Source organism: Taurulus bubalis, assembly GCF_910589615.1.
Source record: "Taurulus bubalis genome assembly, chromosome: 9".
NCBI lineage: Eukaryota > Metazoa > Chordata > Actinopteri > Perciformes > Cottidae > Taurulus > Taurulus bubalis.
This window is the reverse complement of record NC_136597.1, coordinates 3229978-3246599: the sequence shown is the minus strand read 5'-3', so window position 1 is coordinate 3246599 and position 16622 is coordinate 3229978. Positions and strand designations below refer to the sequence as shown.

The following is a 16622-nucleotide window of genomic DNA, read 5'->3' as shown; positions in this document are numbered from 1 at the left end:
ACGTCTTCCACTTTTTGATACCAGGTATTGTGCAGATAATACGGCAACATAATGGTATTAAGTGCTGGATTGACCCTGAAGACACTGTGAGTCTCCACATATACAACGATGCAAGAAAACATGCTGCACCAAGTGTTGAATAAAAAGACCTGAAGCGCTGATGGCGCCCGCGAGCAAACCTTTGACTTCAGGTTCGCAGTGGCGACGTTTCTTTTTTTTTTTGGAAGGCAAAAACTCCAAGCAGTTGAATAGATGGGTTCACGTCACCTCAGGGCCTCGGTGCTGACCGGACCAGACGGAGCGGTTCAGCCTTTTGTAGTAACTGTTTTCAATGAAGCGATTCGACCGTGAGTCCAAACGACTCGGAGCAGAATATTCAGGCTTTGTAGCGATGTCTACGAAACAGAATGCGGCGTGATTCATAGGAATCCCACGAATGGGTCCAAGGAAGCAGCTGCTGGCACGTGTTGTTGTTGTTGTTGTTGTTGTTGTTGTTGTTGGCTTTTCTAGGAAAACGCATGAAACATGTGTAATAAGCTGACGCTGGCACTCATTCCGTGGTTGCTTAGCACAATAAAATAAAAACAAAAAAACAGGGAAGAAGGCACAGCAAAGCGCCCGTCTGATCCGGGCCCTGACGGATTCTAAACGGCCACGAGACCGGCGGTTCGATTCCTGCAGCAGCTCTGAGCTAAATGTCTGGGCTGGAACTCTTTCACGTCTCTAACCCCCCCCTCCCTCCCCAAAAAAAGACTCCTTCAAACCCAAACACGACGACCGACACGGACACAGACGCGGTTGATCTACACACAAACACAAATACGAATAACAAAAGTCGCTATAAGAATAATTTGTTATTAACTGTAAAATAGCTTCATGATCTACTGTCAGTATGAGTGGTAATTTGGGGCGTTCAGGGTTAATTATACGTCATAATAATAACTGATAAGAGTATGTACACGATAGCAGCAAACATACTTTGGTAAACGGGACGACGAGGGTGAAGAAGACGGCAGACGTTCAGATTCACTTCTCACAACTCGGTCATTGACTTCATTACACATATGTACAATAGCTTTACACGGCGATATTCATTTGGTACGTTGTTGTCACACGGTGGTTTCATGGGAAATTAAAAGGAGGGATTGTTGGCAGATCAGTCTCTTAGTGGATTTGGGGAAAAAGCTCAACCCCCCGTGTTCAACGACAAACATAATTCACAATTTGAAATGTGAGGGTTATCATTTCAAAAGAAGAAAACAGAACGATACAAAAAGTGTTCACACTTGGCCCTGTTCCATCCGTCCGCTCGTCCATTCATACCTCCACACGGCGATGAGGTCATCGTCCATTTTCTCTTTTATCCTAAATGGGCTGTCCCTCGCACACGCACACGCACACGCACACGCGTCCGTCCAGCCTCTGTTGTTCCGTGCGGAGCGGTGGAGATCACCAAGCGTGAATAAAAATAGTAAAATAATTCCTCTCTGATTTATTTTTCGTTTCTATCATTTTTAACACTATGTACACAGTCCCGCCGACAGGGAGAAGCGTTCACACAACGGCCGTAAGTCGCTCGGCCGCTGAGTCGGGAGCTGGTGAGTTGCAGTGGAGGCGGCGAGGAGCCGCTCAGAGTTTGGGTAGCTGGAGGTCTTTTGATGGAGAAGTGGCCCGGCAGAAAAGGTCTCCCTCTTCCGCCTCCTCCTTTGTGCCGGGGCGGGCCTCAGACTGGAATGATGAGCTGACCGGTGTGGGACGTGGGGGACCGTGAGCGGCGGCGCTTGGGCCTAACCAGCTGAAACAAAAGCAGCGAGTGAGAGCCGGTCAGGGCTGGAAGTTGGCACGTGAGTTCTTTCCCTGGTAGTGGGGGCCGGACGAGGCCGGTCCTTTTGTGGCGAGCGGACTGCGTCCTCCCTCACGGGGACGCGGGGGCCGCCGGGAGGGGTCACGAGGAGTCGGTGCAGGGCGAGGGCGGCGGCGGGCACAGGTGGAAGTAGGAGCGCTCGGTGGACGGGGACGGCGGGCAGCTCTCCTCGGCCGACAGGTACTGGGAGCGGGGGGTGGGGGGCGGAGGGTACGGGTCCGAGTCCGAGTTCAGGTCCATGTAGTACTTGTTGTGTTTGCCGTGGCCGCCGTGGCCCGCGGCCTTCCAGCGGCCCGCCGAGGACGCCGGCCCGGCCGGAGGGTGGTGGGGCGTGTAGTCGCTGTCGCAGACGTCGGTGCTGCAGGGAGTGGTGGGCGGGGCGGCGCCGCGGACCGGGTGGTAGGGCCTGAAGGGGAGGAGACACGGAGAGTTTAGATCAGGGGTCAGGTTCAGGGCTCAACTTGCTGATTTTTAACACATCAAATAGAATAAATTGGCTCAAATGATTTTGTGCATCATTTCAGCAGCGGAGGCGGGGGAGTGTGTGTTACCTGTATGATCTGGTGGTGGACGGACTGTTGGAGGAGTAGAAGATCTCTGTGTTGTACTGAGAGCGGTCGGTAGCCGGGGACGGAGGAGGGTTCAGGATCTACGGACAGAAAGGATCCCTGTGTTATCGGCCTGTGGACAGGAAACGGCACGCAAACTGTGTGTGTGTGTGCACTTGTACTTGCTACATAGTGAGGACCACGTGTTTTTTACCAACACATTTTTGGAAAGTGAGGACAAATTGGTCGGTTCTCACGTTTGAGGGTTAAGACTTAGTGTTCAGGTTCAGGTTAGTTAGAATGAGGTCTAGGTTAGGGTGAGGTCTGGGGCCAGGCATTTAGTCTTGATGGTCAGGTTAGGGTAAGGGGCTATATACAGGTCCTCATAAACGTAGAAGTACAAGGATAAGGGTGTGTGTGAGTGTGTGTGTGCGTGTGTGTGTGTACCTGGGGGTAGAAGGCTCCCTTGGTAGACGATGAGCTGCTGGACGAGGCTCCGGTCACATGGTTCCTGTCGTAGAGAGGAGCTCCACTGCTGCTGCTGCCCATCAGGCTGACTGAGCTCATCATGGACTTCCCACAGGAAATACCTGCACACAGCAGTTCACACTTCAGTCAATAGTCAATCAATATTATCTCAATATTTTCCTTGAAATATCAACCCTTCCGATATTAAAACTCTAACATGTCCTATTATTCTGAGGTGAAATAGGTGTTGATTTAAACCCAGTCCAAAGATCCATTTGGACATGTATTCTTTATTCTAGTAATCTTCCATCCCCGTTTCCCAACAGTTATGATGTTGCTGTGGCGCTTCACTTCTTTCTCCGTCCCTCTTCTCCTCCTCCCTCTAGATACAGAGAACAGGCGTCTGATCTCACCTTGAAAGGTGCCGTGCTGCGAGCTGCTGGGGGCGATGAAGTTGAGGGGCACGTGCGGCGTGCCGCTGATGTACTCGTGTGGAAACGTTCCACTGGGGCCCTTGTAGCGCCGGCACACCACGCGCTGGCAGACGAAGTACGCGCCGCCGATCACGAAGACGAGCAGGATGATGGCGATGACCGGGCCGATGGTGTTGGGCCCGGCGCTGGGGATGCCGCTGGCGGGAGGAGACACGTACTCTAGAAGCAGAAGCATAGGAAGCCGAGTCAGGGGACAAGCACCGGACCTGGAAACAAGAACACTTGTGCTGACGGTTTATTTCAGTGCTTTTACCGCAGGCCAGCTCATCTGATCCGTCGGGACAGTCGGAGTAGTTGTCACACTGTTGTTTCTTGGTGATGCACTGGTTGTCGCCACAGCGGAACTGGTTCGGAGGGCAGATGGCTGGAGGAGAACAGAGAAGAAAGGTTTCATTTGATCCACCGTTACCCATAAAGCCTTGCAGCTCAATAGAACTGAGACGGTGGTCATTTGATTATTTACCGCTGGGCTTTTCCCACTGTCTAAATGTCAAAAGGTATTATATTAAACACGTTAGTTCATTTGATCTGTGGTAAAAATAACAAAAAAGGTGACATTACTTTCATGTAATGCAAACCAGCCATTTTACGTTATCCAAAATCAGAGACGATATCTAGTCTTGAATCACGATATTCCATACTAACATGCTGTTTTTCAGAATGTTGTGCACTGTTTTTTGGTGCATATACAATGGAGAAAAACTATAATAAAGTAGGTTTTTTCCCGCAAATATATAACTCAAATTATAACTCGTGGGCTCCACCCCCTCGGTGTGACTTCTTTCAGTGATAGATGGACATTTATTCAAAAGAAAGTTGTATGATAATTAGTTATTGCATATTAGTGTATTCAGGGTTCATACACATTCTGACCAATGGATTTCCATGACTTCTCCATGACTTTAAACCAGATTTCCATGAGCAAACATTTAGTGAAGTCTGGGTGTAAACAGTAAAAAGTGAGTAAATGTAGTATTTAAACTAACAATGAGAACACAAAGCATACAGTAAACCTTAAATGACTCAAATGAATGAGACAATAGTTTGATTAAAAGAATAAACATTTATATAGATGCCTGTATGTATGCCTGCTTATATTCTGAGTCTTTCTTTTAAAAGCATATTCATTATTTCAAACTCAGCGTAAATGAACGACATGAACACATGAATATAACACATTTACATGACTTTTACTAAACATTTGGGATTTTATTTTTTCAAACACTTTTTCAGGCCTGGAAATAACCATTTCAAAATTCCAGGACTTTTCCAGGTTTCCCATGAACCCTGTGTATTAGCATAGCATCTATAAGCTAACATTCGCGGTTCCCGTGTGTGGACCTACTTTCGCAGTCCTGCTCGTCGGAGTGATCGGTGCAGTCCGGTTCTCCGTTGCAGCGCCGCTGGGCGTCGATGCAGCCTCCTTTGTCACACTGGAACTGGAAGGCCGAGCAGACGGGGCAGTTCTCCTCGTCGCTGCTGTCGTCGCACTCGGGGAAGCCGTCGCAACGCCAGGCCATCGGGATGCAGTCGATCTCCCCCGTGGAGCAGGTGAACTGCTCCGTGGAGCAGGTGGGAGGCTCTGAGGAAAGGAGGGAGGCGGTGAGATGGCGCTCAATTTTCGTGGGAGTGGGAGTGTCCTGGTGGGGCCGTGTCGATTCTGTTTAACAGAAACTGTGACGGAACGCCAATAACCTTTCACTCCAATGTCCAGACGGACGTCATTAAAGACTTTTTTGTTACTAAAACTGGACTAAAATGTTTTGATGTCTTTGACTAAAACAAACTAAAACTATGAAGGATAACATCGACTAAAATGTGATACACTAACAAGCATTTTCATCTGGAGTAAAACTAAGGCTGAATCTAAAACACCGTCATGCAGCGGACGTTACATTTAGCTGACGCTTTTATCCAAAGCGACTTACAATAAGTGCAGTACAACAAGAATCAAGAAAGTACAATTTCTTCAACAAAGTTAAACTACAAAGTGCTATTAGTAACTGCCATTTAAGTGCTACTACGGTGCTACTTTCTTTATTCAAGGTATAGTCGAAAAAGATGTGTTTTTAGTTCACGGTGGAAGATGTAGAGACTTCCTGCTGTCCTGATGTCGATGGGGAGCTCATTCCACCATTGAGGAGCCAGGACAGCAAACAGTCGTGACTTTGTTGAGTGTTTAGCTCAGTGACGGAGCTACAAGCGATTGGACAGGATTGTAAATATTAACCGCGGGAGCTAGCATAGCTAGCATGCTAACAATCCTGTTGCTCACCTCCGCAGTGCAGCAGGTCCTGCAGGAGCACCAGGTGCACGGGACAGGAGCAGCGAGGGGTGCCGTCGCCCTTGGCGATGCAGATGTGGGAGCAGCCCCCGTTGTCACGGGAACAAGGGTGGGATGCTGGAGAGAGAGAGGGGAAAACAAATCATGACACACCGCCCGACAGAAGCCGGTCGCGTTGGACACTGGACGATGCTGCCGGTCCGTACCAAACTCCTGCGGGTCCATCTCCTCCACGGCGTGGATGGAGGTCAGGTACGATATCCGGCCCTGGATGCGCGTGCGTCCGTCTCCGGTCAGCTTGTCCACGCGCTCGATCATCTGCTGCTGCCGGTCGATCCAGTACAGGTGATCCCCCAGGATCGTCAGCCCCGTCGGCTGGAGGATGTTGGAGTCCTGGAGGACGATGCGATTGGCTCCTGGTGGATCGATGTCGCAAGATAAGACAAAATAAAATAGCATGTCCCCACCAATTCAGTCAAAAAACAACAAAGTATAGCATCTGTACATTTTGATATTTTGGAAAAGGATCCTTTAAATTAGCTCTTTTTTGTGAAATGTTAAATCAGACATGTAGAATAAACAGCTAACATTAAATGATGTGCTCCTCAGTTGACTTAAACTTATTGTTTCTATGATGATTCATGACATCGTACAAAAGACATGTTTGAGTTCTGTTTATACAGCAGTGGATGTTTGATGATTAAAATGTGACGAGAGTCAAAAACACCCTGAAACTGCTTCTGCTTCAGCATGAATCAATATGTAAGCTTTTTTTATTTGAATGACGTCTGTTTACGGTAACTCACCCGTCAGGTCGCTGCTCTCGATGCGCTTGAGGTCGGCGTCGACCCAGAACAGCTTCCCCAGTTTGTTGTCCAGAGCCAGAGCCACTGGTCTGATCAGACCAGTGGTGAACAGAGACTCTCTCTCGGTCCCGTCCAGACTGGCTCCCTCGATCTTAGCGGAGCGCTCCTGCACTGTGGTGAAGTACATGTACCTGCAGCACACACACACGTATGAGACATCGCTCACTGTGCGTTCACAGTCCTCAGTCCATTGCAGAGGTAATCAAAAGGAGCTCACCCTTTCTCGGCGTTGACCACGATGGCCCGCGGCTTGTCGGCGTCGTCCTTCAGGACCACGCCCACGATGTGTCCGTCCATCCTCTGGACGTTGATGGTGTTGGTTGTCTCGCAGGTCCAGTAGATGTGGCGGCTGTAGGGGTCCAGGCTCAGGTCGTGGAGCTGGTTTTCCACCGGCTGAACGCTGCTGCTCACGATCATGGACGACTGGAGGCAAACGCATCAAAGGTCAGGAGGTCAAACCAGTGTGACGTGTTCCCTCCTGTGGGGCCTGGTTATGAATCAGATGAACTTTATGGAGGTGTAGTTGTGTGAGTGCTATGAATTACTGTTTTGAAGTTCTTGGCAGATACAAAATGTCCATTGGAAAAACATGATTGGACAGCAGAACTAATTTGCTGGTTTAGGTTAAGGCAGTTATCAAAGATAATACAGAGCTGCTGGTTATTAATGTGAGGCTGCTTTCAGCATTGGGTCAGTTTGAACCAAACTCTTTTGGACAGTTGTGAAGGCAGTAATCAGATAAAACAGCCGCTCCAAAAGAGAGAAGAGACTGGAAGGCATGTGTCTCACGCCAAAAACTAAATTAACTCAGTAACACAAATGAAGTTGTCTTTGCACACAAATTATTCAAATGAGAGTCAGACATGTACTTGTCTACATGAGCCCCAACCAACCCTCTTTTGGATGAAACATAAAAATGTTTTTCGATACGTTCAATGTTTCTTTCGGCGTTTCGTACCATGGCTCCGTCGTCTCTGGCCCTGCGTATGTTCTGCCGCCCGTCCAGCCAGTACACCAGCCGGTCCAGCGGGTCGTAGCTGACGGCTCGGACGTTCCTGAGCACGTGGATGGGCAGGATGATGTCGGGGCTCTGCTCCCCCAGCACCATGCGGCTGATGCTCGCCTTCTGGCTGAAGAGCAGGAAGCTGGAGGGAGCTGCAGACAGAGAGGCAGAGGAGCAGTGAGCACACGAGTGGAGACACAGCGATGTTCACACGGGTAGGCTGAAGTTTGCGGGACGCCTGTTGTGAAATACAAACACGCGGGGTCAAAACACGACACACACACACACAAGCACACACACACATCAGACCAGATGGAACCGCTCTGGATGATGGTCCAGTGACTTTAGGATGTGTGGAGGGTCTGGAAGCAACACAAGCATGCTGGGTGTGTGTGTGTGTGTGTGTGTGTGCACGCCACATAGTCTGTGTGCTGGCTGTTGAGCAAGAGGCAACTGAGTTTAGTCCTTTCACCTTTTACTTCCAGTAACTTGTGTTTGTTTCGTGTTGTTCTTGACTCCCAACTAAAGCTGCACGGATAACAGTGGACACACGGCTTGTTTATCTTAGAAAACATCGGAAACTGTTTGGAAAAAAGCAGGCACTTAAGAAAAAAATAAAAGACTTGGCTGGTGATTGGATGAAGCGTCTTCTGTCAATCAAACTCTTACCGAAGCCGTCCGAGAGAGAGACAAATGTTTTCCATCAGAGAAGCCTTCAGTGTTCTTTGCTCATCGTTCAATGAGGAAATGCTCTGCGCTTCTGCAGCGTCTATGTTCACCTGTTCACTCGCCTCTCCGTGTCGCCTTACACACGGCGGCCGTCTGACTGCTTCTCACAGGACGCCGGTTGGTCTGAGCCACTGTGGCTCGGGCACAAACGCATTGAAGCCTAGACTAGATGGGTTTCCGCGCGGTGCCGTGATATTGCGACAATCCAGCGGCTGCCGTGCAAGGTAAGCTACCGGGCGCACGCAACATTTTCCGTTTGAATTTAGTTGTCGTTTTGTGATTATTACTGCAGCATTGGAGAAGGAAGTGTGCGGATTGGATAGAGTGCCTGTGGCGATCACCGCCCAACCCGCCCAAATGCCATCAAAAGAGATGGAGGAGAGCAGGGAAGCTAAGCTAACGAAGCTCGGATTTGAGGCTCCTCCCCTACCCAGCATGCTGGCTGTCTGATGATCGGTCGCGGAAAAAAATAAAGAAATGAGACTACAGGCAAAACCCAGCAGGGAGGTCGCCCACATCTTCACAGAGACCTGGATCCGTCGTGGTCCAGGATCAAGCTGCAGGGAGCAGGACTCCGGAGAGGAGGCCGACTCTGTGTTTACATCAATGGGGCTCGGTGCTCAAACACAATCAAAGCTGATGTACAATGTTTCCTTGATGTTGAATTCGTAGATGTCCAGATGTCGGTCTGTATTGCCCAAAGAATTGTTTCGGTGCTGCCTGCTGATGCAAAAAAAATATATACAAATACAGCGCTACAGGATTGACTGTGTTTGTGTTTGGTTGTGTTTTTCTTGCGGAGCAAATTGGCAACAACTGCATGTAATTTATCGTCGTTGTGCAACACAGTGTTGTGCAACACAATGTTGCACAACGACGATAAATTACCCTTGAACCCCGTGACGTTTCCACCCATTTTACTGCCGATGTTTTGCAACAGTAAAGTGTCTTCAAGTAGATCTGTTGGAAACATAAACCAACCTATTCGCAGCGCTTCCTACAATCTTTCAGAAGTCACTTTTTAGTAAAAGTGCAGCGATCTTCCAAACTCACTGTGTCTAATTTCAGAATACTCAAAGGTATGCTCAGTAGGCTGGACCTACAGCAGCAGAGTGCTTCTCTCCCAGCAGCTCGGTACTTACAGCTGCAGTTTCTTCCGTCGGCGTTTAGGGTGTAGTGGGAGGCGCAGCGGCACTGGGCGCCGGCGGGCGTGGCCAGGCAAAGGTGGCCGCAGTTGCCGTTGTTGTGGGAGCACTCGTTGGTCCCCTCCTGGCGGGAGGAGTGGAACACCAGGATGTCCAGCATCAGCTCCAGCTGGCCCTGAGGACACAGTGATGGACGGCGCTGAAGCTTAGTGTCTCTGAATGTACCCACTGATATTTTTTAGCCATAAATATCTCTTTAGGAACAAATTAGGTCCCCAATAACGGTGTAAATCAAACACGCTTTGCTAACACCTCTAAATCGAAGTGGTTGCATACCTGCAGCACCACCGTGCGGTTGAGGCCGCTACGTTTGTCCGCCCGCTCGATGCTGCGCAGGTTGAAATCCGTCCAGTAGATGAAGTCCCGGTACTGAGTCAGACCGAAGGGGTGGGGGAGGTCGTCGACGATGATCTCCCTCTGAAGGCCTGCGGGAGAAAGGACAACATCGTCAAGCAAAGCCTCCACCGCCGTGGTAGGTTTGCATGCGAGTGGATGGAGATCAGGTGTGTGGACGCCATAAGGAGATTCACTGAAACGCCAGCGTTGGCCTGAAGGGGGCACTAGAGGAAAGGTCATGAAGTCTCCTGCATCAGTACGTTTCCTTTGCTGGGAGAATGTGAGCCGCAAGTCTCATGCAAATCCAGCTGTTAGTTTGAGAGGTTAGTCTGGTAAATAAATACAAATAAATACATAACCTTGACTAATAGACACACGGACGGAAGCAACTATGCAGTGGTTTAACACAATTCAAGCCATTCAAGGGGTCGTGATGACGCTAATATCGTCAACTACATCCTGTATCTGATGAATGCATTGCCACTTTGTGTGCATCACAAATGATTTGTTCAAACTATTCTGAACTCGAGGTTCACTTGCAAGGTCGCTTCAGTCTCTTTTGTTGAACCACAGTTTACAAGGTCTCCAATATTCTTTCACCCCCAATTCAGCGACATAAAATCAACAAGCAGGTCGGTGTCAACGGTGCGTGCTTGCTAAGCGACGCCCACGTCCGACTGATCCTGTCAAACTTGTGGACGAGATCTAAACTCAACACGGTTTGGAGGAGATGAGGTTGGCAACACTCTTGTAACTGAGGCCAAATTATGCCCATCATAACCAAACTAGAATGTAATCCAATGTGTTCTTTAAGGTTCATAAAGGATCCCAGAGATCAAACATTCTGCCACCGTGTTCATTTCCAAAGTTAATTCAAAGTGTTTAACATGAGTGTGCAGTGACAATAATGTTATTAACATAAAGGCCAGCAGCACCCACCGCTGTGTGTGTTTATTATCTCAACTTGATATCTTCAGTGTTGCAGGAATGAGTCCTAAAATCCAGATGTGAGATGTGTCTTTGTTTAGATGTCTGTCATCAGGACTGTGGTTCACACAAGCAGTAAAGAAATATGTCAGTAAATACTCCTCTCCTGAAGTTTGAGACGTGTGCGTGTCTTAAACAAGGCGGTGGCTAACAAGAGGCTACAAGCCGTCCTCCTTTAGCTTAGTGCTGGCGACGTGAAGTCATGTGACCGTGGTGAAGTTTGTTTGTAGCCCAAATTTTGCTTTTTACTTCTAGCGCTTCAAAAATCAGAGAAGTGGTGTTCATCAGGTGTTGGAAATCAGCATTCGCTATATATACTTTGCGTTTTTCCTTTGTGCATATATGTGTGCTAGAAATTCAAATGCCATTGTGATGTCCACATCAAATAAATAAAGTCAAGTCAAGTCAATCAGTAGAGATTAGAGATAGTTTTCTGCAACGATCCCTTTGCCTGTGACGGTGACTGGTTGTCGGCGCGTGAGCCCGAACCTTGCATGTTGGTGCTTTCGATCGAGCACGTGTCCAGGTCCGTCCAGTAGAGCCGGTGGTCCATGTAGTCGATGGTCAGTCCGTTGGCCCGGCCCACTTTGTCCACCAGGGTTGTGACGGTGCTGCCGTCCATGTAGGCTCTGGCGATGCGAGGCCGACCGCCCCACTCCGTCCAGTACATGTATCTGCGGAGACAAAGCACCGCTTGAGCCCGGGACAAGAAGGCTTACGGTCGCTTCCCTAAAATCTTAATTTCCACCCTGATACAGGATTTAATTGCCTCATCTACTGCAGAGTGATAACCTGTTTCCACTTTGTAACGTTAGTTTTGTTAACTTCCATGACAGGAGACAAACTTGTCTTCATTAACGTGCGAGCATGAGTATGTGGTCATAAAATGACATCAGACGCCCCGCGGGCGCGCGTGTTGACAGCCCTGTGCCAATTACATCATCGAGACTCTGCCGAGTGATGGACATGTGTTAGGGAACTTGACACGCTGGCACAGGTACCTAACACACACACACACACACACACACACACACACACACAAAGGGGCGAATGAGAGTGTCTCGAGGTGGTTTGGCCGTGATTATACCAAACAGGGTTATTAGCATCATCCCTCTCTCGACTGGCGGTTATCGTGGGGGGCGAGGCAGGACGCTGGCGGTTGTACCTACATGCCGACACGGTGACATCACTGAGAGAGACACGATACATGAAGTCATTGGCACCAACTCGTACCCTTTGTGAGAAGCGGACCTATAGTGCAACGCAGGTGTCTCACGGTGACTCACCTCCAGCGTTCTGCTCCACAAACTGTTCTTATCAACAATGTTCCTCTGTGTGCTGAACCCGCTGTACTTCACTACACTCGTCCATGTTGGATGTGGAGGAGCACGTCAACAATACGCATGTTTGCATAATTAACACATTTGACCAATATGTCTGCAAGTTTTTGAATGGGCCAATTACAATGTTGCTAGTTTTTTTTTAACGGGAGAAAGAAAAGATCTCTGCCAGCTGTGGTTGCTGCCTCCTTGTCACACGATGTGTCTGACTATTTCTTTAAGATCTTGGGAGGCAGCCGTCGCCGAGCTCGGGATAGCTTGGTCACCGCAACGGCGCCGCTCTCACTCTTCTACATTGACAACAACAAAACACAACACGGCCCTCAGCGTGTCAGTTCCCACTCCTTACCCGTTGGCCGGGTCCAGCGCCAGTGATCGGGGGTTGTCCAGCGAGCGCGGGTTGTCCAGATCCTTACAGACCAGAACCTGCCGGTATTGGCCGTCCAGCCGGGCCACCTCGATGCGGTTGGTGCCCGTATCCGCCCAGTAGATGTTGCGACCCATCCAGTCAACCGCCATGCCTTCTGGGTAGTCCAGGCCGAACTCGATGACATGTTCTACGGAGCTGCCGTTCATGTACGCTCTGCTGATCGTCTGAGAGGAAGAGGAAGGAGCGAGGGTTCAATCCAAAGTCATGAACTCATGAAAACTTAAAGGGCTGTCCTCGACCAGAGAAATCCTTAGTCGGCAAACATAATTTAATCGATGTGTAAAATGTTTCCCACAAATGCATGACTTAAAATCTTGTGCTTGCCAAATATGTGTTCATAATTCTCTAAGAAATAATTAATTCGGCATGACAAAAAAAAAAGGACAAATATACTAATAAAGACGTCTAAAACAACAGAGTAGTGAGAGAATCGACAAAGAGAGGGCATCTCTACATATTTACTGATTTTATATACAGTTTCCAAAAGATCCCCCTAAATTCTACCCACTGGACCTTTGAATACATCTCATGCTTTGTGTTTGACTTTCCCCCTCAGCCATCAGTGCATTCCTCCAGCCCACCTTGGCCTGTATGTCTGTCCAGTATATTCTCCTTTCAGACACATCGAAGTCGAGAGCGGAGGCCTCTTTAACTCCCGTGAGAGGAATGGGCACGTCGTTGCTGTTGGTCCCCAGAGAGATGCTCCTGATGTTGTCCCTAAGGGGAAAAACATTTTCACATTTAATGCGAGTTAAGACCTCACCGACACCAATTCATTCAGTTTTCACGCACATGTATGGGGGTCATGAAAGGAGCAGGGCTGCAGGGGAAAGCGCTTCAGATGGAACAGAAGTTGAAAACCAAGACGAAGACGAACGAGTTAAAGAAACATGAAACAAAACAGTGGACACCCTTCATACTTTTGACTTAGCTATGACATAATGACGTAACACATTAGCAGAGCAGCTTTAGTCTGTCTGTGTCTACACAGGATGTGTTCAGGCACAGTATTGAGTGGAGGCCACCCACGTATTGGCCAAACACGCAATCGCTATAGTTACGTCCCTAAAACAGAAGAAAATAGACTAAGAGTTCCTCTGGAGCTGTTAATAGTCCGTGTAGATTACAGTGACCAGACGCACTGGTTTGTCTGGGACGGTCCCAACTTCACGTTGGGTGTCCCGAGTCCCAACGAATATCTGTAAAACTCTAAAATGCTGATTGATATGAAGACATATATAATATATAATACATAGATGTTAATAATGTTCTATCCCACGTGTTGTTACCTAAAGTTAACCAATGTAAAAACATAAGCAATGCACCACACGTCTGTTTGTGTCAACACATCAATGTGTCTAGGTTGTTGCTATGAGGCCTGTGATCATTTCTGTTTGGGGGTCTAAAGATATGCTCGCCTAGTGTAGAACGCGTATTGGTCGGGTCAGACGTGCAAAACATGCAACAGTCAGACTAAGAGATGTCCAAAGAGTCCAAACGCCATCAGACCAGACCAGGTCTACTGCCTGTTTCTGTTGGGGGGGAATAAAATAAATGCTGGCTGAAATTCAACCCCGGTGTTGATAACTGCCAGGAGATGCTGTGGCTTGAACTAAGTAGAAGTAGAAGAGCTACGGGATACGGAAAAGTAACTTAGTAACTAACAAAAGTCTGCTAGCCGCTAGGCTAATTTAGGCCATAGACATTCAGGAAGTGACCTGTTAGAGCTGCGAAGTGAAACCCTTATCTTTATAGATAACAGCACACTTGGAATGCACTGCAGGATTTATGTTTTGCGTTTGTAATGTTGTGATGGCTCACACAGATACTGGTCTTGATAAGATAAGGCCTGTTGTTATTGCACTCTCTAAATAAAAAGGTTCAGGGTTCAGATGTATCTGACTGCTTTGTGTTCATTGATGAGAAAGTAGCCATGTGTATTAGTATGGAAACATTGATGCGATACATTGAGATGCGTAACGGAATAGAAATAACGGATGTTTTGTGGCGTCATGATTGCATCTGTGCTGGAGGCGGGGAACAGGAACAGTGGAACATTGAGCTCTACTGCCGGTGGACAGGTAGGCGTACCTGTTGGTGAAGAGCAGGAAGGCCTCCGGCACCACACAGGTCTGCAGGTCCGAGAGCAGCTCCATGCCCATGGGACAGGCACAGTTGACGGCCTGCCGGCACCAGAAACACAGGTGGCTGCATCCGCCGTTATCCTCCGCACAGCCGTTTGTACCTGGAAGCGGATCGAAAGCTTCAGCGTTCATTTTAACAACTCCTTTCCTCTCGTTCTCGGCGGTTAAGTAAATCCCCCCGGGGGGAAAAACAGTCGCCTCTTACCGTGCGTCTCTGTGACCTTAGTGGCCTTCAGCCCCATCAAATCCGGCAGCTGATCGATGATGATCTCTCGCACGGCCGTGGCTTTGTGGACCCTCTCGATGCTGCGCCTCTGCCAGTCCGTCCAGTAGATGTAGTCCCCCAGCAGGGTGAAGCCGAAGATGTGGGGCAGCTTGTCCTCCAGCAGCGTCTGCCTGTTGCTGCCGTCCACGTTGATCACCTGAGACGGGAGACGGGGGACACTTTTAGAGGTTGCACGTCAAACACATTCGTCAAGGTCGAAGCTCTGTGGAACATTTTACTGGAGGAGAAAACAACTACTAGAGTGGAAAAGTAAAACACTTCCTCTCATGACAACTTTACTTAAATGTCCTTGGTTGCTATTCCGTAGCTGACCCTGAGCGTTGACCTCCCAGAGGGAGTGGGGGTCTATTTCCATCCAGGGAGCGATGGAGCACATATGATACAGAGGCTGCTGGGTTAAGAAGCGTTGGAAAGGGAAGAGGAGAGCCGGGGGAAACAGGATGGAGGGAGAAACGGTCAGATGAGGCAAAAAATTGGAAAAAATGGGAATGTCCCCAGGAAGCTGTGTGTCCAGAAGCATCCACAGAGCAGTACAAAATAATGGAAGGGGGAATTCCACCCACTTTGACGTGAACATAGATCACAGATCACAAGAAGCACACGGCGGTGAAGTGAATACAATTGAGAACATGATTATTACGTGACAGTCAAGCGGACCAAGATGGAGCCGACGGTCATCCTGAGCTCGATACAACACATGCGCAGAGCTAGGAAAGAAAGGAAAAACTAATGCCGTTTCCAGGGGACATTAAAAGGTGACGCACCTTTTAATGAACAACTTCAACAATTTAGAAATCCACCAATTGGACAACACATCCGTGGCATCAAGCCATTTTTGGAGAAACAGGAAAACTGAAGTAACAACTTGTGAAATCGATGAATCAGTTCATGAACGGGCCACCAGTTTAATCATCAAGTCATGGCTAAAATATCAAACTTGATAGCAGTTGTAAACCAAATGGTTGACCAGAAGATGTCTCTAGTATTTAGCACAAATGGAAATCAAACACATGCATTTGGAGCAGACTGGAATCACCGCGTTGGAAGATTCCTGGATTCAGCAAAGACATGTAAGAGAAGCAACAACACTTCCTCATCGGGGTCTATGCCGCAGCTTCGCTCGCATACCAAACAGCCCAGAACAATGACGGAGTTATGCGCCGCTCATAAACTACTGTGGAAACGCGAGGCTTCTTAAAGATTCAGGCCCGAGAAGCCCCAAGTTTGAGTCGGCCACTCATTCAGTGCTGGTCGTCAACCCATCACATCTGAAGAGCCTTGAACAGGAAGAGAAGGAGAACTCAGTGTCTTATCTTCGGGTGTCCTTTCTTACAGCGACACTGAGGAACTTTGAACTCATAAAAAGGTCTCAGTTTGATCCTGATCCTCTGTATCGGTAAACGAGACCATCAACAATACGATTCTCTAAGCTCGTCATCGGTGCCAGCGGCTTGGATTCTGGTGAAATCGGAGGAAAACTCCTTCAGCTCAGACTCTAGGGGTCCACCGCCGACAGACCCAGATACGGCGAGGGAGAAGGAGCTCCTCCGACCACAAGTAGAGCTTCTCCTCTATGCTTGCCTGCTCCCCGCTGGGAGCCAACACAAACACGCGCTGCCGGAGGCCGGGCCGTGTTGC

At 48.7% G+C, this 16622-nt stretch overlaps 1 protein-coding gene across 2 annotated transcripts in view; it reads right to left on the bottom strand.

Annotated features, from left to right (window-relative positions):
* Window positions 1-1945: 1945 nt before the first annotated feature.
* The window catches only part of lrp5 (low density lipoprotein receptor-related protein 5), a gene marked incomplete at both ends in the record, with an annotated part of 57601 nt that continues 42924 nt past the window's right edge, over window positions 1946-16622 (bottom strand). Inside the window, 18 exons of one of the 2 annotated variants that reach the window (XM_079223042.1) lie at window positions 1946-2270; window positions 2416-2513; window positions 2860-3002; window positions 3294-3533; window positions 3628-3738; window positions 4720-4956; window positions 5650-5775; window positions 5865-6074; window positions 6465-6655; window positions 6742-6947; window positions 7483-7679; window positions 9399-9576; window positions 9738-9886; window positions 11274-11458; window positions 12474-12718; window positions 13136-13271; window positions 14646-14799; window positions 14904-15120. In XM_079223042.1, the coding sequence (XP_079079168.1) occupies window positions 1946-2270; window positions 2416-2513; window positions 2860-3002; window positions 3294-3533; window positions 3628-3738; window positions 4720-4956; window positions 5650-5775; window positions 5865-6074; window positions 6465-6655; window positions 6742-6947; window positions 7483-7679; window positions 9399-9576; window positions 9738-9886; window positions 11274-11458; window positions 12474-12718; window positions 13136-13271; window positions 14646-14799; window positions 14904-15120 (3348 nt within the window). The remainder of the gene's footprint in view (window positions 2271-2415; window positions 2514-2859; window positions 3003-3293; window positions 3534-3627; window positions 3739-4719; window positions 4957-5649; window positions 5776-5864; window positions 6075-6464; window positions 6656-6741; window positions 6948-7482; window positions 7680-9398; window positions 9577-9737; window positions 9887-11273; window positions 11459-12473; window positions 12719-13135; window positions 13272-14645; window positions 14800-14903; window positions 15121-16622) is intronic. The other variant, XM_079223043.1, reaches the window with a different exon arrangement.